The sequence below is a fragment of the Carassius gibelio genome, chromosome A1 (genome assembly GCF_023724105.1).
Source record: "Carassius gibelio isolate Cgi1373 ecotype wild population from Czech Republic chromosome A1, carGib1.2-hapl.c, whole genome shotgun sequence".
Classification (NCBI taxonomy): domain Eukaryota; kingdom Metazoa; phylum Chordata; class Actinopteri; order Cypriniformes; family Cyprinidae; genus Carassius; species Carassius gibelio.
The window spans coordinates 6,196,898-6,222,239 of NC_068371.1; the positions used below are offsets into that span (position 1 = coordinate 6,196,898).

At 34.7% G+C, this 25,342-nt stretch overlaps 1 protein-coding gene across 1 annotated transcript in view; it reads left to right on the plus strand.

Annotated features, from left to right (window-relative positions):
• Positions 1 to 25,342, plus strand: part of LOC127969432 (zeta-sarcoglycan-like) — a 208,941-nt gene that overhangs the window by 141,318 nt on the left and 42,281 nt on the right. The window contains exon 3 of the mRNA XM_052571412.1: positions 7,179 to 7,280. Within this exon, the coding sequence (XP_052427372.1) occupies positions 7,179 to 7,280 (102 nt within the window). The remainder of the gene's footprint in view (positions 1 to 7,178; positions 7,281 to 25,342) is intronic.

Here is a 25,342-nt window from a genome sequence, read left to right on the forward strand (position 1 = left end):
TTATTTCCAAGGTATCCAAGGTGCAAATGTTTAGCTAGTTAGCATGAGTCAGTCAGTACCTGTTGGTCGGTGTCAAACTTAATCAAATGGCTGCAAAAAACATCTTTCTCCAATGACAGATATTCAAAAGTAGTCATATTTTTATATGAAACAAAATTTCTGTGATTATAGTTAAGGTTTTAGCTTCTGATTTATTTTTGTAGGGGACTTTATAATATACATTATGCTAAAGTTGTGGGTAAGTTGACTTTTAATTGAGTAAAAATGCTATAATGTGTCCAATCGAAAAATCCTTTTTATTAAAAGTAGAAAAAGTTTCCATTTTTAATTTTACATTTTAAAGTAAAAAAGTATTTTTTTTTTTCTTTGGCTTTTGAAACTGACAAATGAAATTAAGAGACAGTGGAAATGTTCTTATTAAAATAACTGGTCCAAATCTTTATACAGTAGCCGATTATATCAGAATTTGAATATAGAACGCTCCAGAGCACATTAGATAAAAGTAAAAATCTGAAACCCGTAATCTAAATGTACTATTATTTACAGTTACTGTATGTTAAATTGTTGTTAATAGACTGCTGGCCATGTCCTCACTTAAAAAAATCCACCCATCATCTATAGTAAAAGTGGATTGCTTACACAATAACTACAGTGTAAATATTGTTCTTTTACGTCAGAATTTGTCTGAATGTGAATTTTAAGACATATGGAATGTTTAGTGTTTTGGTCTAGTTTTTAATTCATGTGTGTATGGTCTTGCCAAGATAGATGAATTAAAAACATATTCATTCATCGGACTGTTATGCTATCTTTCCCATTTGTGTGCAGGTCTTTGAGCAAGTTGTTTACAGTACAAACGGCTCGGCATACAAAAAAGCCCTTGGTGTTCTTTCTTTACCTGCATCTCACCTCTTAGCAACCCTCTTAAGAATCACACAGGCCTTTCTCAATAGCCTCAAACAGCTCAGCATTAAACTCATATCAACTCCATTCAGTTCTAAGTCATGCTCTATGGGATCAGCATGAACCCAGCATACTTAGCTCGATTTTACCTTGTGTCTTAATGTCAAGGGTGTATTTAAATATTCAGTATTTATTTAGCTGGTCTGAAGCATGAGTCAGTGGGTTTATATGTTGGTATGCATTAGTTTTGAGGAGAATAGGTAATGATTTTTTTTAACCTTCATTTATAACCTTTAACTTTTATTAACCCCCAGCTAAAATTTGTTTTATTTTATTTAGTTTTTTAACAGGGTGGCTGGACTACTTAAAAAAAAAATAGTAGCTTGTATCTTGGCAAGCTGCAGTTTCAAAACAGCTTCCTCAACACTGGTGCCCTTGAAGGCTGGTTGATGTTACTGGGCACGATGTCAGACGCGTCAGAAGATGATGGACTGTGCATCATTCCTGCTGGGTTTCTGGAGTGTTCTTGTGCTGATAACGTTCATATCTTGTGAATCCAAGTGCAGTTAGGCTCTTTATCGCTTAGTTTAGAACTCTGATTCACCAGTTCCTCCCACACTCTGTGTTTGCTGTCTCTGTGATTGTGTGGAAACGCTCAGGTAAACACAATCACACACATGCGCACAGTTGGATAGGCTATGATATGTTTGTCCAATTAGCCCGGCAACAAAGGATCATTACCTTGACACAGCAGTGTATTAGAAGCTGATTAAAAGAAGATGTCAGGTCCTGTGCTGGGAATAATGCGTGGGAACGATGCATATCTTGCTGTCTCAGCAGGCTTGCCACCTCTTATCCATGCTGCCCGTCATGATCACTCTTTCATGTTTGTTTTGTTCTTTCTTTCTTAGTTTTAACTCCTTTTTACATTTGTTGTTACTTTCAGCAGGAGACATGTTTATAATAATACAGCCTGTCTTCATCCATCCACCCATCCATTGATCTGTGACATGAATACATCCTTCCTTAACATGCATCCATTGATCCATAACTTGCATCCATCCTCCCAACCATCACATGTCCATCTGTCTGTCACGTGCATCTGTTCATTACATCCATCCGACACATGCATGCATTTATCCATTACATGCATTCATCCCACCGATGTGTCCATCTGTCCATCCTTCCAGACTGTTATAACATGAATACATCCTTCCATCCATAATATGCATCCATCCGTTACATGTGTCTGTCTGTCTGTCCGTCAGTTACATCCGTCTATTACATCAATTAATCATGTGTATGCATCCTTCTACCGTATTACACACATACATACGTTTCTTCCATTCATCCATATATAATTTGCATTCATCATCCATTCATCGTTCCATCCAGCCATAACATCATCCAACTGTCACATGCATCCATTAAATGCATTCATCCATCCATCCATCACATGTAATCATGCATTCGTCATTACATGCATCCAATCACCCATCCATTGCATCAACTACATGTATCCACAGCATGCAGTTTATCTGGTCATATATTTAGCCATGTCTGTCAGTATCAAATATGAGTCACAAGTTAGTGGCCAACCTCCACAAAACGAGCTTGGTTACTAAAACACACTTTGGTGAAAACCCAGGACTTGGACAGTTGTTGATTTTCCACCCATGTGTTTCTGAGAAAGACTCTTTAAAGGGGACACCTGATGCCCATTTTCCACAAGTTGGTATGATTTTTAAGGGACTTTGTGAAATGTCTTTGGTTAAAATTCCTCAATGGTCATGTAAACAACACCATTTTTACCTTGTCAAAAACAGCCCTGTTCACAGCGACCCGCTTCGGTGCATGTCTCTTTGAGTAATAATGAGCTCTGCTCACCCCGCACCTCACTTCCATGGAAGAGAAAAGGAGATTTGCAAATAATTATAAGAAATATAAATTGTCAGACTTACTTCTTCTGGAGCTGCAGCTGGAACATGAACAGTGGGTACTGATCCATCCTTGAGTTTTAACTTTTAAGCAAAATCTGCCTAGTATTGTCCCTCGTTCAAAAAGCTGGAGTCTGGAGTAAAATTAATTGCACAGACAATTTAGGTGTGTTTAGCGGCCAATTACCATCAGAAACAAAACATATACATTGCGTAATCAGTGGCTCTGATATCGTGGAACAATTAAGACTCTTACAGTATGTTCACTTTTACATCCAACTGCGAAACACCTGCATTGCTTATGAAAAATGGTGGACAGCTGGCTGAGGGCAGAAATATGCTAATACAGGACAGTCTGTTAAGTGGTCGTGGGCGGGGCTTGATCAATTTGAAGTCATACTGCTCAGAAAATCTAAACGGCTTGATAACTGAGACTGTTCAGGTTTTTGGGGGGATACAAAAAGAGAGAATGGATTTTTATCATTGTATGGTGATTTGTGTTCACATTCTGCTAAGACACATTTATATGCAAACACCATGTAAAAATGAATGATTTTTATCCGATGTCCCCTTTTAATATAGCATTCTGAGGGTGTTGTCCTTGCAATTAGTGAAATTTAAGTGGCTTTTTAAATCAGGTCAAATAGTAAGAAAACTACCTTAATTTAAAAGTCTGACAGTGGCTCTGTTCTGAAGTTCCTCCTCACCGGGGTATTTAGCTAATCATAGCCCAATCAGTGTTATTATTTAGTCATTTGTGCAAGGCTACAACATCGATCCACTCAAAACAAGGACTTACATTATAGTACCTCCCATGCGGGTGATTGGGTGACTGTGTGTGTGGGGGGTGGTGGGGGATCACAAATGCTGGTTTGCATTATATTCCACTGTTCTGCAACATTAATTTTTAAAAGCAGAACCCAGCAAAGGTTGTTTAAATCCAATAAGACATTGATCCAAGTGCCTGGCAAAGCATAGTTAAATCTACAGAGTGAAAATAAATAAAGTTGTGACCTTGTAACAGGTTATTATTATTGAAATTCCAAAGTCAACTCCACGTTAAATTAAAATTCAATAAAGACCTTTATTAGTATTTTAAAGCAATGTTTGTAACCCCCAGGCATTATTTATATATTGTGTTTTTTCCCCTCATGTTGGCAGTCATTAAATTTGCAGGTGCAATTTTTTTTTTTCTACTAGCAATGAACTAACTGTGGTGGATCGAGCAAGAGTAACTTAGCTCAAAAAGACCGGTTGATTGTTTTAATACTTGACATTGGGTGTACAGCCAGTTGCTTGATTTTCTTTTAGTATTTATTATGTTTTATAGGTATACTTATATTATGAGAACATATTGTGCCATACCTAAAATTAAACTCAATAACTACTACTCTGAGTGACTCACAGCCAATAGAATCCCCTCTAAATAATTAAATGTCACTTTATTGCTATGAAACAGCCAGCTGACACACTGAAGTGATGATTGTATGTCTGTTTACATGATGCTGTGCTCATGTGGAAATGGTTATTTCATACTTGTGCTGTATTAAAAAATGACTCTGGATGAGTACACATTTATGTCTGCAGAGCTGATGAAGAGCTTGATGAATGATCCATTAAGAATGCAGTTTGTGACTTGAATGGAAGTACAAGCACCTGTTACAAGAGAATGAACATTGTAGCACAAGCTGTAGCTTCATATATAGCACCTTTGATATTATAGGAGATCCCACTTTCCCTTTTCTTGCCCTTATTTCACAGAGATGTTTGGTCTTAACAAGATCAGTCCAGCATGATCAGCAGCAGAGGAAATTGAAAATGTTAGCTGAGAGAACAGCGACTCGGATGCCCACTGCTGTCGAGGAAGTTGATGGTTACAAACCGCTGTCGCGCCAGTTGAAGCAGAAATGCAAGCTGTAATGGTACTAAAAGACGTGCAAGTTATAAGACACTGTTGTCACTTCCCGAATCTCCCAAAGTGGCCACTGATTGACAGAATGTCTGTATTGAACTGGCCCAGACTGACACCATGAATAACCATTTTGATTTAGTGCAAAGTTGCCAGTGCTCGGCCAGTATTGGAGCTGTAGAGAACCAGCACACACATTTCAATGTAACTTAATTAATTCAAGTTGTCTAGTAATTTAATATAAACAAATAAACTTTGCAGTTTAATGTGGATAATATGTAATTTGTGAAGAAAATATTGAATATCAGACTGATTGGGAAAGAAGTAGAGAATAAATATAGGAACTATGTGTATCCGACAACTGAAGGTGCATTGAGATTTCACTGGATGCTTATTGTACACCAGTTTGTTATAACAGGAGTTGTTTAGTTTTATTTCCTCATCGTTGTTGTTTTGAGGTCATTATCGCTGATGTAATTGGTTCCTGGTTTGAGGCCTGTGGGTTTAATGGACCAATCCAACTTAGTTTTTGCTAATAACCTTTTCTTTGGTGAAAATGTGCCAGTGTACACTTTCAGGGTTTTATGCAAGATCCTATCGCACCACAGAAACCTGTTCCCCTACATAAAAATGAAGTGTGCTATAAAAATGTCTTGTTCTAGGGAATTAAAGAGCTTTTCTTAAACAGTTAGCATAGCTTAGCATATGCTAAGATAGTAGATGTTAGATTGCTAACAAAAGGCCAACGGAAAACAAAAGATAAATGTTTAATCCCAACATTCTTGGATTAAGCAATATAATATAATATATGATATGTAATGTAAAACACATGAATTTACATACCGTACCATTTTGAAAGAAGTCTGTCGTGCTTATCAAGGCTGCAATATACAATATAGAATATACAACTGCAAATACAACACACATAATAATACATAATGAAATGTAACTTATGCCATCACTCCATCTTCAGTGTTACATTACATTATAAATGTATTTACTGTCACTTTCGATTAAAGTAATGGCTCCTTGCTAAACAAATGTTTATACCTTTGAAATATAAATACATTCATACATACATACATATATAACAAGTCTTGCAATGCTTTCAACATACATACATATATAACAAGTCTTGCAATGCTTTCAAATGCAGTAATTATAATCCTCGATGTCTGAAACAATACTTTTAGAGCCAACCATGAAATCAACTTCTCCAGTATCTGACTCATTAGTGTTGCCAAAGAACACAATGTACTCTCGAGAGATAACATTTACAGGTGAAGGAGAGGTCAATAAAATAAGAAGTTAGAATGATTTTTAAAAAGACCACTTTTAGAATTGTATTACTCAGAAAAAAAAAGAAGAAAAAAAATGTCCATCACTTCCAACAACGTCCAGTCTCTTTAGAAATATGAACAATGTGGACTGAAGTTTGACGTCATTTGACGTTTCTTGGTTGCTGAGAACATGATGGAAAAAAGGATGTGAAGAAAGAAAGAAAGAATATGGCATTTGGGAAGCAGAGAGGTAGCTAGGGAGAAAGAAAGATGGAAAATAGCCGTGGGGCTCCTCTTTGTTCAACCCAAATTTGGAGAGAGAAACTGCTTTTGAGAGATGCTTAAATCCACAATCTGACGCATCTGAGTGTTTACATACATTTAGCAGAACACAGAGACGTGGGAGTAAACTGGTTCAGTTATCTGCAAAACAAAATTGATTCATATTTGTTTTAACATTGTGACTCTCATATTCTTCCATTCTCTAAAAGCAGAAGAGTGTTCATTCAAAAAAGCATATAAATCTAAATAATTCATGCTTCACAATGCAAAGCACAAAAACGCTACATGTAATGATTCTCCCAGTGCCTTTTGTATTGATGTTGAACCTGCTACACACTTGGGGCGTTTTATCAGAGGCCTGTTATAAAGAATTTTAATGAGAAAAAAATAAAAATAATACACAAATAAGCTGAAATATGAGATGAAAAAGAATGTAAATCATTGGGATCAGTAAGGTGTTTTTTCCTTCTTTTTTTTTCTCCCCTTTTCTTTTTGTAGTTGATTAGACCTTTTCCAATTTCAAATAAATCCTGAAAAAAAAAGAAGAAAAAAAAAAAAAAATATATATATATATATATATATATATATATATATATATATATATATATATATATATATATATATATATATATATATATATATATATATATATATATATATATATATATATGTGTGTGTATAATATTTTTTTTTTTTTTTTTTTTTTTTTTTTTTTTTTTTCAAGCAGCACAACTCTTTTCAGGATTGATCCCATATGGTTTACAGTGAAAATAATCTGAAAAATCAATCCTTCATAATACAAATCTGCTGATAAACATTAATATATTTTCATGAACATGACAAACTCTTTTTCTCTCTGTCCCTCAGGATGGCATGGGAACTCTTCGCGTAACCAAAGAGGGCATCAGATTAGAGGGAGTGTCTGAGTTCCTCCTTCCACTCTATGTGAAAGAGATCAACTCCAGAAGAGTAAGTTCTGTCTCATTTTCTAAACCTAAGAAATGGGCAGGCACCAACAGATTGCACAGATATCATGTTGTTTGGTTAAATGCAGCCAGTTATTTTTGCTACTCATTTGTAGTTTGTCAAGCAATAAATTATAAAAATTAAGGACATTTATATACTACTACTGCACTCTCCATCAAATGGCAGCACACCCGGCATGCTGACAGAAAGTGTAGATTGGCATGGTGTCAGACATCACTGGTCTGTCATCGCAGGTACCAGCTGAGTGCTACCAGTTTGTGTTCTGGGGATTCTAGCTTGAACTCTTGAATATCTTTGACAGGGCCAAGTGTACTAAGATGAATAAAGCAAGCACACATGCAGAGAAGTACACAGGGTCGGGTGCTTCCCCAAACTCCTGCTGTACACATGCTTCATGTTCCGGTTCATTTGTTTTTCGGCCTCTGTTGACCTTTAGCACCCAATTGTAAACATAAAGTTGTTGATCGATTTCTCTCCTTGTCTTTCCCTCTCTTTCTCTTTGTGTCTCTTTTTTTAACACACTATCTATCCATCCATCCATCCATCCATCCATCACTCTCTAGAGGAAGTTTGCAATATTACCTTTATGTTGTGTATATGTATATGTGATTAATCTGGGTGAGTTAATTAACCCGCTAGCAGCGCTTCAGTTTGCAGATGTTCATTCACTATTCTGCTTCAGCTCATGCAGCTCCAGCAGGTCAATCCCTGAGATTACTGACTATGATTCAATGATCTACAATAATCATATTGTTTTTCAATGTTTATTCTTCAGTGTTGTACATTGTTAATAGCACAGTGTCAATAGTATTTGCTGTTATGTTTTTTTTTTTTTTTTTTTTTCAGCATATATTCATCAACAGTATGTTGTAACTTACATATTCGTAACTGACAAAATCAAAGAGGACCTGTTTTAACAAACCACTAACCTCCAATCTGTTTTTCAGCAGTCCTACTGCTTTGGATTATTAGGTAGACTAACAGTATCCATAACATGGTAAAACATCTACACTAGTCCTTTCAGCACTATTGGTGTTTGGAGCACTAATGAAAGTCAACTTAATAGAAGTGTAGCAGTTTCTATACTTTAGTCTATACCAATACACTGTGCAGAAACAATGGGTGCTAAGCCTGCTTGGAGTGCACATTAATTAATAATGATAACCGCCTTTACCACTGCTAAGTCTTGTCCTTCAGCCAATAAATCAAAGCGCCTAATGTGTTAGCCACAGCGATTAGCATTAAAGAACACAAACAAAGCACTGGCTTGCTGCTAGCTCGCTGATGGCACTCCTGATTAGCCTCAATAATCACCAACACACATCAAAGCCTGTCAAGGGACTTTTGCGTTTCCCTTCAGCACCCCACCAAGATGACAGCACAGCAAAATCCCAACACACTCTCGCAGCAACACAGTGGCCATTTTGGATCATTCGCCTCTGATGACTGTGAGGGTGCGACATTGCAAATTACAATTAATCCACCAAGTGTAGAAAGCCAGAAGCTCGGGGTCGGAGAGACGAGCCATGGTGGTCTTGGCCTGGGAGGAGAGCTTTGAGCTGTAAAGCTGAATACTGAAAGACAAGCTGTTTTGGCGTCTCCTACAAAGAAGGATTGTGCCATGGCTTGGATTCACACCCTGCTTCTTTAGGGCCACCAATGATGTGTGACACAGGCACTCATGAAAGAGAGACCAAAAAGGAAATATATGAAAGGAAAGGTGCTAGAGAAGGATGAATACAGAGGCAGGACATAAGGGGCAGCAGGAGAAGTGACTGTGTAGTCACAGAGCTTGACAAGTAAAAAAAGACCTGAAACCTGAAAGTTATAACTCTAAATCCCTCAAAAAAGGAGTGGGCATTTTAAAAGTAGCAAAAAGAAAAAAAAAGAAAAACCTTTGAACACACCAAATAACAACAAAATGTAAGTTTAATTTAATGGCACCTTACTAAAAATGGGGTATAGCTAAAAATACTCTTATATACCAATCAAACAGAATTTCTTTCTATTTTTTTCTTATTTGTTGGCTTACAAATAACCCAAATAATAATTTAAATTTGAATCAGACTTCAAATAGCTGCCTGTTGCGATTCAGATTTGTTTTTATCTTGACCCTGTGATGAGAAACTAGGAAGACTGACATATTAACAGTCATATGCTTCCCTCTGTAGTTCACAGACATAGTGGATTGTTCATGGGTCTCAACATGTCTTTACAATCAGATTATGATTTCTGGATTATGTTATATTCCTGGTTGGTAATGTGATAATGTCTTTTTTCTATTTAATGTATTTTATAATGTAATTTATTTATGTAAGGCATACACTTTCAGCTTCCATTACTCGTCTTCTTTGTCACATGATCCTTCAGAAATAATTGTATAAAATATTCTATAACATTATCTACTCTCACTTTTGATTAATTTAATGCATTCTTGGGTGAGCAAATGTAATAATTTCTTTCACATAAAAACTACGTAAATAAATACATTTAAAAAGTACTGACTACTAACTGACCTCAAAATGTTGAATGGTTATGTGTCAAATGCCATTTTATATTTAACCGTGTACTCCATCACTTACAGTTTTATTAATTTAGCAAAATCAGTTTAGTTCATGAGCTGAAATTAATATGCTGATGCATGCAAAGCTCTTTCCTTGTTTTCCACCAAGATTCAGGACAGGAAACAGGATGTTCACGTACAGGATAAAGCAACATCTCTTGCCATTAGTGGTCTCTCTGCAGTGCTAATTCAAGGATGTCTTTTCAGCATATATCCCTCTGTGCTTTGGATAAAATGCTGAGATAGTCGGGGTACAGTGGTAATGTCATTGCCTAGGACAAACTAATTCATTAAAGGCCCGACGTACAGTATGTGTGTGTTTCTATGTTTATATCTTCATGTACACCTGGTGACTAATGACCAAATGTTTTATAAGTGTCCCTCTTCGGTTATAAGCATACGTCACGATAGGCATAGAATGCAAAAGTTTATTTTTGTCTCCCTACCTTTTGTCTCTTGTGAATGTTGCATAACCATTCTCTCCCATGCTCTCTCTTTCATATGCATTATGTATCATTCCTTCTTTCTCTCTCGTTCTTTCTCTATAGTACTCCCTTGTGGGCTTGTTGATAGAATGCCTGCACTGGGAGTATCTAAAATGAGACAAAAGTTTCCTGTTGTAGGCATTATTTCCATACACTGTATGATGTAGGAAGAATAGGATGTTTTCTCTCGTTCCCCTCCCCTTAGTAATATCCGCTTTTATTTCATCCTTAAAAAAATGTTGAGACAAGGAAAAAAATAATAATACGTCAAGTTGTTTCTCTAGGAAATGTTGAAATGATTGTAAATCCCTAAACACAATCCACATAGACATAAGGTAGAGCCACTCACTTTTTTGCTGATCATCGGAAAATGAGAGAAATTGAAAATGTGGCAAATGCACAACAGAGAGCTAACATATCCACAGCAGCCTGTAAGTTGCAATTTCTATCATGCCTCGGAAAAGTTATTTGAACCAAAGGAAATATTAAAAAAAAATTATAAGTGGAGTGATTTTGCATTACCATCACAAAAATTTATAGCTTTTTAATTGTTTTCTTGCACAATGTGCAGTTTTTATTTCTAAACTTCACACTGTATCCATTAATTGTATTTGTTGAAATATTACAAAATATGACAATAAAAAAAAAAAAAAAAAAAAAAAAAAAAAAAACAGAGAGAGATTTATCAAATATGTATCCATTATTCAGTGGAATTTGTTATTCAGCTTCAGGCAGATCATGCTATTAATATTGTATCGTGAGAAAAATAATAATAATTATATACAGTAATTGTAAATTACAAAGGCTCATGCAATTTGAGATTAGTAAAACTGTGCTCATTTACCAGTTCATTACTCAGTTCATTTCTGATATTATTGAAATTCTCACCATCTTTTCAGTGCCATAGATACAGGTATGATTTCTGGCTGGTACGAGAGCAGAAAAGTAGCATGATGTCATACAGACGTCAAAACGGGACAATTCACGAGTCAGTAAATAGAAGTAATCCATCCCAAAAGCTGAATTTGTCAGCAATTATAGATTCACAAGTGTTGGCCAGTAGGGCTGTGCAAAAAATCGAATGCGATTTTCATGCCCCTCTCATCAGTAAAGACGCTCCTGTAATTAGAAGTATATCTCCAGCATGTGCGTTCAGATCAGGGTTGCCAGGTTTTCACAACAAATCCTGCCCAGTTGCTTCTCAAAACTACTACAACTGACTTCAGACACAGACTTAGATGAAATTAACTGAAATAAAATACATGAAATCTCTCAAGATCTGATTAAACAACCCCACAAACAGCATCACCAGCTCCACTTATTAATAACCAGACTGACTTTATTTCTGTCAGACGTCTACAGAAGATCTTATTGAGAATGAACTAAGGTTTAGATGTTGATTTATTGTTTCATTTGAAGTAACCATGTTCGAGATCAGTGTTTGCTTTAGTTGGGCTCTTGACCCTTGACTTCGGTCTTAGTCTTTTCTCTGGCTGTTATAACCGTGTGTTTCTAAAACACATTTGTTGTAATTCAATAGCTCAGAAGAAACGCCATCAGGTGTTAACCTGTACCTTGGTGTAGGTTGTTATACTTTATATACATTGTTGAGGTTCTAATTCTGATTATTGATATCTTTGTGTGACTGTTTGACACTGTAGATGACCACACTGTTGGAAAAGTCATTCATATTAACTGATCATCACCGAACCACTTTCTCTTAGAATCACTTTTATGATAATTAATCAAATTACACAACACCTATTTCATCAGAGATTAGACTTTGTACAGTTCAATAATTGATGATTATCATCACCAATATAAAGTATAACAACCTACACCTAAGTACAGGTTAACACCTGATGGCGTTTCTTCTGAGCTATTGAATTACAACAAATGTGTTTTAGAAACACACGGTTATAACAGCCAGAAAAAACACTAAGACAGAAGTCAAGGGTCAAGACCCCAACTAAAGCAAACACTGATCTCTCATTCTCAATACGATCTTCTGTAAGAGTTATAAAACAAACAAGATTCTGTTATTTAAAGTTTATGTGATTGGTTTTCATCAAAGTTATGAAAAAAATATAAATGGGAATTTGTCATGTAATAAAATTACATAAATCTTAAATTTGGGGTGAAATATTTCTGTGAGTGTAGCCCAATACCGCTTCCAGAAGGTTCCCCGATAAAACATTGCTTCCCAGGGTTAAAATATACGTTTTTTCAGCAGGGTTGCCTTGGTCAAATTCGCATTTTAGGGGCTAAATATCACGTTATTTGTATTGGGGTCGCTGTGACCCGCGGACATGAAAAACAACCACCACAGACTTGGCAACACTGGTTGGCATTTACTACACCGAGCCTTAATTCACTGACAGTCTACACGAAATCGATGTTAAAATCGCAGGTTATTTTTTTCGATTTTGAAAGCGATTTTGTGTTAGTTGTCGGTAGACTACGGCTCTGTGTAGTAACTGACGCTCCACATGAACCAGTGTTGCCAAGTCTGCGGTTGTTTTTCATGTCCGCGGTTTGAAGCAATCCCAATACCAATAACGTGATATTTAGCCCCTAAAATGCAAATTTTACCAGGAAAACCCTTCCCAAAAATGTATATTTTAACGCCGGGAAGCAATTTTTATCGGGGAACCTCCTGGAAACGCGATTGGGCTAGTTTTGGACTAGTTTTAAGAAGCAACTGGGCAGGATTTGTTGTGAAAACCTGGCAACCCTGATCTGAACGCACATGCTGGAGATATACTTCTAATTACAGGAGCGTCTTTACTGATAAGAGGTGCATGAAAATCGCATTCGATTTTTTGCACAGCCCTATTGGCCAGTGTGTTGGTACTGATGTTTTATTCAGGGGGGTTGGAAGTGTTCTGGAATGGCCCATGTAAAAATAGGTTCCCATTAACATTTAACAACATTTCAGGATGATAAAACATGGGGACTGTTCAGACCTTCAGGAACCGCAAATGACGGAGGACATTAATTATTCCCGCCGTGCTCACTCTCAGATGCACAAAAATGCTCAAAAGCCTCGTAGGCACAGGTTACCTCTGCAATTACCCCTCATCTCTTAGCAATGTCATCCCACTTCTCTTTTTGATTGGCTTGATGAACATTTCTCACATGCAGTGTGATTGGACTGTGACTGGTCAGACATAACCCAACATCTAAGCACTAGGCAGATGTGTCATCAGAGAGCAGCAGGCATAACGAAGAGTGATAGTTTCTTTATGTATATTAGCGTCACACAATCTGTTCTGTCATAGCACATTATTATAGCTTTTGCATACAGGAGGGGTGGGCAACATGTTACGAGGGCATGTGATAGCAACATGATGCTATTTGACAGATGCAGAGGTGACATCAACTGAAAGTGACGTGTAATATAACTCACAGTTAGAGTTTCCCGCTGCAGTGCAGTCATATGACTTCAGATGTTTTGCAGGGACTTAATTGTAACATTAAAGCCCATGATATGTGATTGCTATATTATATGTGAGTGGAAAATATGTCCACTACCATTGAAAATTATGAAGTCAGTATTATTTTATTTTATTTTATTTTAACCATGCTTTTAATCAGCAAGGATGCATTACATTTAGAAAGACTATACTATTTTAAATACATACTTGGTTTAATTATCAAGAATTCTATTTCAAATAAATGTTGTCTTTTTAATTCTATTCATGAAAGAGAAAAAAAAAAATCATCATTATCTGCTTTCAAAATTTAGAATAAGAACTTCAACCAATATTTTTTTTTATATAATATTTTACATTCCAATTTTGTACTTTGTATTTTCACTTAAAGCACATATTATTATTCATATTACTGTTACTATATATGACTTCAAATATTTAATCTGGATTTAAAAGCCCTCAATGCATAATTGTTATGACAGCATTCATGTGAATTAGCAAATTATAATTTGATGGAATAACCCCAAAATAGGTTTGTGTTTACCTGAAGCTATTTGGGGACACTGCTTCCATAACAATGAGCCACAGTTAATTAAGCAAACAAATACAAACACTATCAGCATCTTAACATCTTATGTTGCCAGTGCATTTGGCACATTTCTACTGGTCGCCATTTCAGATATCAAATACATCGTCTCATCTGCCACTACACAGTGACATGCCGTTTACACCGACCTGGGATCAACTGTACCCCTCTCAATCAGTGAAATTAATTAAAAACAGACACGGTTTTAATTAATGCTACACATTGACATTACACAGGCTAGTGGGTCATTTTAGCTTTTGATCCTCATCGGCGACTAATGACATTTAGCTGAGGGCTATGTAGCATGTGTAAAAGGGCAGGCTAGCCATCGGGTGTTTAGCTAGCAGAGCCCAGGGTACAACCTGGACTACGGAGGTAAATGTTAGAGGAGATAAGAGCATGTCACAGCAACTGAGGAGACATGAAGTCTGAACAGAAATCCCGGAGACTGCTAACAATGATAAATCCAAATAGTCTTTCATTTTTAGATTTAGAAAGTGATGCACAATCTTTGCTGGAGATTTGTTTCAACTCTTTTCTCAGGCCAAAAAGGGAAAATTACTGCTTTATTGAGATAAACTACACTTTTATGTCTCTGAGAACAGTTTCAAGTAAAAAAAAAAGAAAAAAAGTGTTTGCTAGAAATGCTATCTTATCTAAGCTGCTCCATATGTTCTGAGAAATGGCATGTTTAAAGTCGTCAATAAGATATTTATTGACATGCTTATTGAGCACATTCATTTAGCAGTGAGAATTTTTCCTCGACTTTCAGAATGTGCTAAAATTGAGTAAGTGAAGGCTTGTTTAGGTGCTAATAATAGCACACTTACTGCATACTGCACAGTATTTACTGTGTACTACGCACTTTGCAGTATATGAAGCTAGAATGTGAAGCTGTGAAATATGAAGGGATAAACTTTTCAAACAGTTATTTTCTGTGTTGTTGTTTCATTACGACAGCGATAATATTTACAAAAAGCAATGTTTTTTTATTTAAAAAGTGCCTCTTCTGAGATTTGTCCATAGTGAGGTTCAAATAGACTGGCATTAGTCAGTGCTGAAAGTGTGCAGTTGTTACTCCTGCAGTTATTTCTGATCTCCACAAGTACAAATTACCTTACCCACCTCTAGGGTGATTTTAGTTTGACACCTAATCTAGGAACTGAAAGTTTTCTCAAAATCTCTTGATGGTTTCTAAAAAAATCAGGGTGTTTTTATTGTATCTACTGTACCTTACCAACTTCTTAACTTACAGTATATTAGCCTTTGTTGTGTATCCAAAATGGTAACAAGAGTTATTCTATTTTTACAACCTTATTTCCCTTTCTTCCAGTGTGAAATAAAATGTATTATATTGCGAAAAAGGATTTTGGACATATCACCCACTGCTACTATGACTGCACTTAAACACTTCAGAAAGAAACAATTAATCAAAAATGTATTCAAATTTAAATTAATCAAATATAATTGTGAATCAATTATCATTTTTATATGTTTTTTGTTCTAACAAAAACGTATGACTTCTGAATCAAATTGAAAGTAGCTGGTATGGTTCCTATATTAAATAATTTCCTGCACAGAAAAATATGTAGAAGATCAAAAGATTTTATATGGACTATTCATTTATATAATTCTGGTATCGATAGTGAGGCAGTAAAGATCAATAGAGGAAGAAAAGCAGTATTAAAGAGGAGGAGTCTGATCAGTACTACAGTGACAAATAGCCCCTGTGGTGTGCCCACACTGAGTGAAGATCTAGCTAAGAGCGTGAGCAATACTCTTGGGAGAGTGATGCATTATTTGATGTTGCCGTAAAGCCACCCAGCGGCTTGAATCTATAAAAAGCTTGCTCATAATTAACAGGAGTGTGGGCCTGAAAGATGACAAGATGAATGTGTGTATGAATGTGCATTAAGGTGCATGCATTGTCATTTAATATATTTACGTTAACAGTAGGTGTATGTAATTCTTGTTATATGCATATGACAAAACCTATATAATCTTGGTAAAACATCTCCAAGTATTTATTTTTTTCACCTGCACAACAGAATAACTTGAACTCATTATATGTGGTTGTAGACATTTTAGAGAGCATGAATGAAATTGCACTTACTCTTTTACTCTTAGATTAGCTTAGTGAATATTTAGTGAATAATTTAAGTTGTAGGTCTGTTCCTAACATAAAACTGATATGAATTTAGAAGACTGTGATATAATGCATGGGCTAAATGGGCTATTTTCTATCAATCTTTTTGATAATTTGTGTCCTTTTTGAAGCTTTAAAACTCAAGTTCTCATTAATTAAAATTTAAATGAAAGAAAGGGCAAATACACTCTTCAGAATTCCTCCTTTTGTGTTCCACAGAAGAACAAAAGTCAAAGAATGGTTTTAGAATGACATGAGTATGGGTAAATGATGACATCATTTTCATCTTTGGCTTAGCTATTGCTTTAATAAGGTGTAGACCCAGAGATCAAGAGATTCAACATATGATGTTTAACAGCAGTGCATGTCAAACTGTCATATTAAACTTGCCTCTCAAGACAATTTAAGTAAAATGCATTCTATTATACTTTATATACAGTATAACATAAAAGTCGTATTGACAGTGCTGTCACCTGTCTGATGTAGTTTAGCTCATCTTTAAAACATGTAGTTCACCGTCTTGTAAGCCAATTTCAGTATGACTGTGGTTTTTCTATATCATGTGTGAATTTGACAGGCTGGTTATGTAATCAATAGGAATATGTGAGCTCAATACAGTGTAGAAACGTTTAGCATGTTGAGATGAACAGTCAGCAGAGAATGACTGAACATCAGTTTGAAAAAATCTCATCTAACTCAAAAGAATTATCCCTTACTCCTGTTGAAAAATTGTAAATAATGTATTCATGATTGGGAATTTTTCAGCAATATTATTATTTCATTTGTCTGCAGGTTGGCTTTGTCAGCATTTTATTTTGTTACTTGCTCTTAGAACAGAGCAAGTTTGTTGAGCTGCCAACAAACCACAGGAATAGTCTGACTTGCTAATCAATAACCTATATGCAATCAGACAAGACTTTCCCTCCAGTTTCTTTCTACTTTCAAGTTGAAAATGCAAGTATGTGCAACCAAGCTGTTATGTGCCTGAAAATCATATTGCTTATATTGATTTACGTAAGCCAGAAAATAAAACTTTATGTAAAGGATAGCATCAAATAAATCTTCTATGGCAGTCATTTTACCATGAACACCCAGCTTTGCCAAGTTGCATCAAATAAATCTGTTGCAATGTTTGTTTCATTGAAACTTTATAAATGCTTTTGCTAGAGTGTCTTTGTAATCGTTCTCAGGGCAGGACATTACAGACACCCACTAATCATAGGGCTGGATTTAATGCTTAATTCTACTATTTCTGACTCTGGACGGCAACCAGTCATATTCCACTCTGCCCAAGGCCACTGTGAGATTGGATGGTATCCAGACATCAGTGCAGGGCATTTTTCAGCTGGGATCAGTAGTACTTTGAGAGTGTGATCAGTAAGATATGTTAGTATAATCTAATTTCACACAGTGTAAATCTTTGGCCAGTATATGCATATCGGTGTACCTTATTATTTGTAATTTAATACAAAAAAAAAGAAAAACCAACTTTCTTATATTCTAGATTTTAGAACATGCAACCACAATTATGGGAAAGTCTACTGACTTGAAAGTTGTCCAGAAGACAATCATCAACACCCTCCACAAGGAGAGTAACCCACAGAAGGTCATTACTGAAAGGACTGGCTGTTCACAGAGTGCTGTATCGAAATATATTCATAGAAAGTTGACTGGAAGGAAAAAAGTGTAGTAGGAAAAGGTGCACAAGCAACAGAGATGACCACAGCCTTGGGAAGATTGTCAGGAAAAGCCAATTCAAGAACTTGCGAGAGCTTCACAAGGAATGGACTGAAGCTGGAGTCAGAGCATCAAGAATCACCATTCCTAGAACCAGGCCGCTCCTGAACCAGAAGGAAAAAAAAATGAATAAAAAAATAAACACTTTCAGAAGCATTTTACCTGGGGTAAGGAAAAAAGAACTGGACTGTTCCTCAGTGGTCGACAGTCCTCTTTTTAGATGAAAGTAAATTTAACATTTTATTTGGAAATCAAGGTCTGGAGGTAGACTGGAGATGCACAGAATCTGAGCTGCTTGAAGTCCAGTATGAAGTTTCGGAAGTCAGAGATGATTTGGGGTTCCGTGGCATCTGCTGGTGTTGCTCCATTGTGTTTTATCAAGAAAATATTCTATTTTTTAGACTTAAAGACTTGAATTTTAATAAGAATAATAAAAAAAAGTCTTGAAATATTTCAGTTTGTGTGCAACGAATCTAGAGTATAAAAAAGTTAACTTTTTAAAATTAAATTACAACAAATAAAGCACTTTTCACTGATATTAAATTTTTAGATGCACCTGTATGTATGCAAACTGGGATCCAAGTCATTTTAAGTTATATAAAGTAATATTTTATTCATATTCATATTAATTTATGTTTTTTTTTTTTTTTTTTTTTTTTTTTTTTTTTTTTTTTTTTTTTTTTTTTTACGTGAGAAGCATGCTTCATGCATTCATTGGAAAAGTTGTAATATCTGAATTAATTTTCATAGAATTCTTAAAATACGTTTTTAAATATATTTATAAAGGAAAATGGCATCCATAGATTTATATATATGTTATTGCTTTATATATATTAGGCACTTCTTTCTTAGCTTAAACAAGAATCGGATGTGCACATCTGTTGTTAAGTCTGTCCAGGCTTTCAAATACACCTGAGTCTAGGCTTTAATTTATGATAATTAAATGATGATTAGGTGATTCAGGGACTATTAAAAAATCAAACAACTTTATCATACCTTTGTGCTCATAGTTCTAACAACCTCTAATACTCATCAATAATAATAAAAAAAAATCTGATTCACAGCTTTTCGGTTACCAGCCCATATCTCACTAATATATGCATATAGACTATACAAATACAGTATTTGTGTAATGTGCTATGCATATACAAGTGTGTGGGTGTTTGAGCATATGTGTTTGTCCTTGCAATAATAAATGTGTTAACTATGCACAGTGGCAAATGCAATGAAAGCCAGTATTTGTGTTCAGGGACATGCAGGGCATTTTCTCCATAGTTATACACAAATGAGTGTTTTTCTTGCTGTTTGGCAGTGACTGCCAGTTTGTGTGTGTGTGTGTGTTTGTGTGCATAATCTAATGCCACCTTACATGCTGACCTCATCCAGAGCACTGACTGGTGCTGATCTCCACTCCACTGTACCAACATTTTTATGGTGTTTAGATGCTTGAATCAAACAACTGAAATGATTCAGGTATGAAGACCTGTTCAACAACCAAAGTGATGAGCAAGCGCCTAAAGACATAATTTACTGAAGATGCATATTTTTATACAATTATTAAAACTGTAGCACTCAATTATAGATTAGGTATGCATTTGGAAATGTATAACTCAGAATAAAGAATAATAAATGTTTATTATTATTATTATTATTATTATTATTATTATTATTGAAGAAAATATATTGATGATTAGATTTAGATTACTTACTACATCTTAGCACATGATATTTTAGAATCTTATATATTCTATTTTTGTATACCCTAGTGCTAAATTAGATACTTTTTATATCCACTGTAAAATGAAACAAACCAAAAAAAAATAGATAATAATAATTATAGTAGTAATATTTTTCTAAGTAGTACATAAAACAACAAATTAATGGAGCATGTTTTACAAGAAAATATTTAAATATTCTACATCAAAATTGCACATTTATTTCACAGCTACTTGCTGTTTCTTTGCAAGTATCTGTGAAATTTACAAGCAATTCTGAGAGAAAATTGTTTCCATACCATTTTCCTTTTTATTTATTTAATCATAAACAGGTACTCTGCTAGGGAGATTTTTAGAAATTACACTAAACATAATGTCTCTGCACCTTGCTCTGGTATATAAAAATGTATTTTAACATTGAAAAAAATAAATAAAATAAAATTACACTTCACCTTTAAGCCTTGAGTTGTGAAGTTATTTGGTCTTGCCCCCTGTAAGATCAGCTGCACTTCCATGGTTTTTATTTCTGTAAGAAGCACAAAGTCTTACCCTGAGAGTCTTTCCTAAGACATCCCATCATAAAGGCAAAAGTGTGGTCTTAAGCTTTATCCCCCCTTAGGGTGCAGGGACATACATTCATATTATAGTGCCACAAATGGAAACTTGTTAGTTTTATTCTTCTGGGAGATAAATTGGTTTGTTATTCCTAGCGTTGTCACATCTATAGCAAAGGTTTGGTTTCCACCCCTTCCCAGAGGAAGGCTAGATGAATGGAATATGGATTTTGTTAGCTGTTTACCAAAAGGTTTTTTCCTGTAGTAGTAATGTTAAATGAAATTTTATTGAGAAAATGCACAGTTGTTTGGGGTATTTTTTATTTTATTATTATTATTTTTTTTAATAATTTAATAATTGTATTTGGCAAAGATGTACTAAATTTATAAAAAGTGACCATTTAATACTAATATAATATTATTAGATTTTTATTTTATTATTATTATTATTATTATTATTATTATTATTATTATTATTATTATTATTATTATTATTATTATTATTATTATTCAGCCACAGCCTTTTGTGCTTTTATAATATCACTATGCCATAATTTTATTTTAATTTTATTATCTGCTGAACCCTACTAATCTAGTATTTTGTTGGGTTGTATGGTATGAGAAGCAGTAGTGTCGTGTCAATATCTCATTACATTACTGAGAAAAGACATAATAGGTTTTTTGACATTTGAAATGCCTCTCTCTGATGCAATTTAAGTCAGGTTGTTAGACAGTACTTTAAAAGCAAAAGTCTGATATTTCACTCCTACTCATGGCGAGAGATTCCTCCTCTGCTCCAGAAGGAGATAAGTGTGAATGCTTTTACCCTGAACTTACTCTTGCATCATCTGTTTTGCCTGCCTGTGTGCCATCAGCAATGTTCTCTGCCTGGCTTCTTCTTCCCATCAATGTAGCTGCTCTGTCCGTGGTGCTGAATGTCTGCTGGTATTTTAACCAGAGCAAAACAGCGGATGAATAATTTCTGTACTTCTCAAAATTTGTTTAAAATTATAAATAAAATCTATTCCAAGGTTTTCATACACAAAATTTGGCATTAATATGTGTGTGTGTTAAAAAAAATGGAAACTTAAAATATAAAAATAAAAGCAAATTCAAAAATATTAATGAACGCTATAATAGTATATGAATAATATAAATGAAGATACCACTGGATGATTGCCAGGGTGTTGCTGGGCCAGTGGCGTAGCCACGGGTGTGCCAGGGTGTGCCTGTGCCACACACAGTAGCAGCTAAGCACACCTAAAAATAGATGCAGAATTATTTTTTTATAGTCTCAATAAAAAGTTTACTAAACTTGGGCTATTGTTGTTTACTTAGAATATATATATATATATATATATATATATATATATATATATATATATATATATATATATATATTTATTTATTTATTATTTTTTTTTTTTTTATTATTATTTTTTTTTAAATCAACCCTTTCACGCGTAAGTTACAAATATTTTAACTGACCCCTTGTTTCCATGGCGACGCTTCATGATTGTCACGTGACACACCGCAGCCACTAACAGATGTATCGGTATTCGTTTTACTTAGTTTTTAATTTTTTATTAAAATATATACACAAACTTGCCTACCATGTCAACTATCTGATATTCAGATTCGTCGTTTAAAAACCTTCATAAATTATCTTGATCTATAATGAGATGAGCGCTGCAGTCAAGGAGTCCTGTCAGCCGGGTTTAACGTACAGCACTTGAATTCCCCAGTTTCTTCCGAAAAACATGAAAGTAAGTGGCTGTTGAACTGGACGAAGAATAGAGGAAACTTTATTTTTCTGCTATGTGTGTCTGATACATGACTAAAACACGTCGGCAAATTACATTTGATAAGATAGTTTTTGCTGCTACCATAGACATCAGTGTGTATTTTACAAACTACCAAAGTATTGTTTTACTAGTGATTATGTATATTTAAATGTATGAAACCTAAAATAAACATTATGTGGTTGAAAACACTGCATATTAATTGTGATATATTGCAGAGCTCCTTTCTTAATTTTTTTTTAGCAAAAAACCTTGGCTTGATGAACAGCCTGACACAAGGCCTTAGCGTTACACCTGATGAGGATGTTTCTCCCTCCCCGCGCCCAACATCAACAGACAGTGTTGCCAGATTGGAAATGTCCAAGTATCGTACCAGAAGTTCAAAATTATCGTATTTGGAAGAAAATTATTACATTTAACAATTAACTACATTTTAACACAACCTGCAAATTAACACTACGAGTATGGTTGGACGGAAGCAGTGTGACAAAAATACTATCCCATAATTTTGCACAGTTATCTGACAATAAATGTGGCACACCCAGAGTCTCTTTTCTGGTTTTCTGTTGTGGGAAGTTAAGTCAAAAGGGCCCACCTCAAGTATTGTGATATTCAGTCTTCAACACATACACAATATATGAGCATATATGAGAAATTTATTGAAGGATGATGTGACACTAAAGACTGGAGTAATGGTAGTGTACAATCACATTCTTTATCCTGTATAAGTAGCAAAATTGAATGTGAACCCATGTTTTATTTCTGAGAAACAGTGTCTAGATGGATTTAATCTTTGTGAAGATTTTGTGATTAACAATCAAACAGAATCTATTAAGTAAGGCACATCACAGGGGTCGCCACGGTAGATGGGGGAAACGGCGTCTAAATTTAGCATCTCAGCAGGTGTGTGGGATTTGAGTGTGTGATTAAATGAGATGAAAAACAATGAAAGAGAGATAATGAAGAACAGGTGGACATCTGGGAGCAACACAGAATTGTCATGCCTGAATGACATTCACACAAATTCTCTCTCTTTATTCAGTGTCCTGCTTTGCATTGTGTAAAGACGGAAGGAGAAGAATGAGGCGGTGAGGCGTGGACAGAGATTTTGGATCTGTTTTTGATTGGAATGGAAATAAAGATCAACACTCTAGCTGAAGTGGCATGTTTTTTTATGCAAATTGATATTAGGTTATTTGCATGTTTCCACTTCTAAGCCGCCAGGTGACTAATTTCACAAGCCGGTCATGTTGGGTTTAAATAAAAGGAACATTTGACATACTGTTGAATGCTGAGTTTATGTCAAGGTAGAGCAATTAACATGAAAATATAAAGCTTGCTTTTGTGGCTGTATCATAGGCATGAACCTGCACTGCCTTTTCATTGCTTACTCTTTATTTGAATGTGCCCTTTGATGAACTTCATTTTCTGCCCTGCTTATTTATTCATGATCAAGAGCAATAACTCTGTCCATCTCAGCCTGAAACATCCCACAGCTGATGTCAGAACATGTAGTGTTGGGAAGAGGGGTGTTTCTGAGATAATTAGAGAAGATAGTGTTTTACTCCATTAGATTCACATCATCTGGATCTAATTATACAGTGTGAGACAGCAAGTGCAGAAACTGCAGCTCCAATCTGCTTCCATTGTTGAAGTGATCGACTAAGGACTCGTCACTGTAATGCAAAACAGTTGGCTTCTGTCACTGACGTGTGACTGAAAGTTCTGTGCATGGATAAATTACTTGGTTTCTTTCTTTCTGTGCCTTTTGTGACATCCTTTAAATCCTCTTGTTATATCGACAGAAAGTGGAAACACAATGTAAATAAGCAATTCTTTATGAAGTTTAGCTTCTTTGATTATAGAGGGAGCTTTTGCAGAACTCAGTGATCTGTAGAACTCTTTTCCAATATTTATTTTTTAAGTATAAATCATTTAAATAATTGTAATCAATTTTAATTATAATTTGATTCATGTGTGTGTGTGTGTGTGTGTGTGTGTACATATTAGATAATACATTAAGACATTACATGTAGCCTTCAGATATTTTTAATATATTTTAAATTATCAGTAATCAAGATTGAAATCTGTTTAATTTACAATGATAATTTGAATATATATATATATATATATATATATATATATATATATATATATATATATATATATATATATATATATATATATATATATATATATTTGCACACACACAAACACTAAATTATTATTTAGGTCAAATGTATTTTTTACATTTTTTATTTTTATTTTGTTTTGTTATTATTACATTAAACATAGGTTTTGGTCTTTTGAAACATTAGCATATTTCTTTGGAAATTTGAACAAGCTCAAAGTGTAACTAATTGATTCGTGTGTTCATGAAAACAAACACACGTCCTAACACAGCACAGAAAAACACACAGCAAAGCACTTTAACATAAATCAAACCAAAAACAAGACTGAAACAGCCGAACATATCAGATAAAGTCCTGGTTTTATGTTTTAACAATGCTAGGCGATGTCCAGATAGAATCCATTTCTGACTCATTATGTTGTTACATTGTGTAAATAATTCTTATATAATTTGTAAAGATCATTTGCAATGTTTGTTCTGTTGCACTCATTTTGTGTGTAGTTTGTGAATCATTTGCACTGTTTGTAATGTTGTTGCACAAGACCATTTGCACAATTCTTTTCACAACTTGTTACACTGCTTGAATTTGTTGTAAATCAAATAATGAATACTGAAAATACTGAAAATATATCTATCTAAAAAAAGTCACTTTGCTTCCGTGTTTTGTTATTATATAACACTTTTTTCCATTTACTTTACACCCTAACAATTATTTAGTAAACTAAATAGACCTGTTTTTCACTGAAAAGCACCTATAATAATAGAAATTGCCTATAACTTGCTTGAGAAATTTTATACTCTTTGAATAAAAACATTTATTCGGAAGTATAGAAAAAAAAATCCAAACGTAAGGAGTTTGGACACAGTTTTGACAGTTGTTTGGTCTGTTAT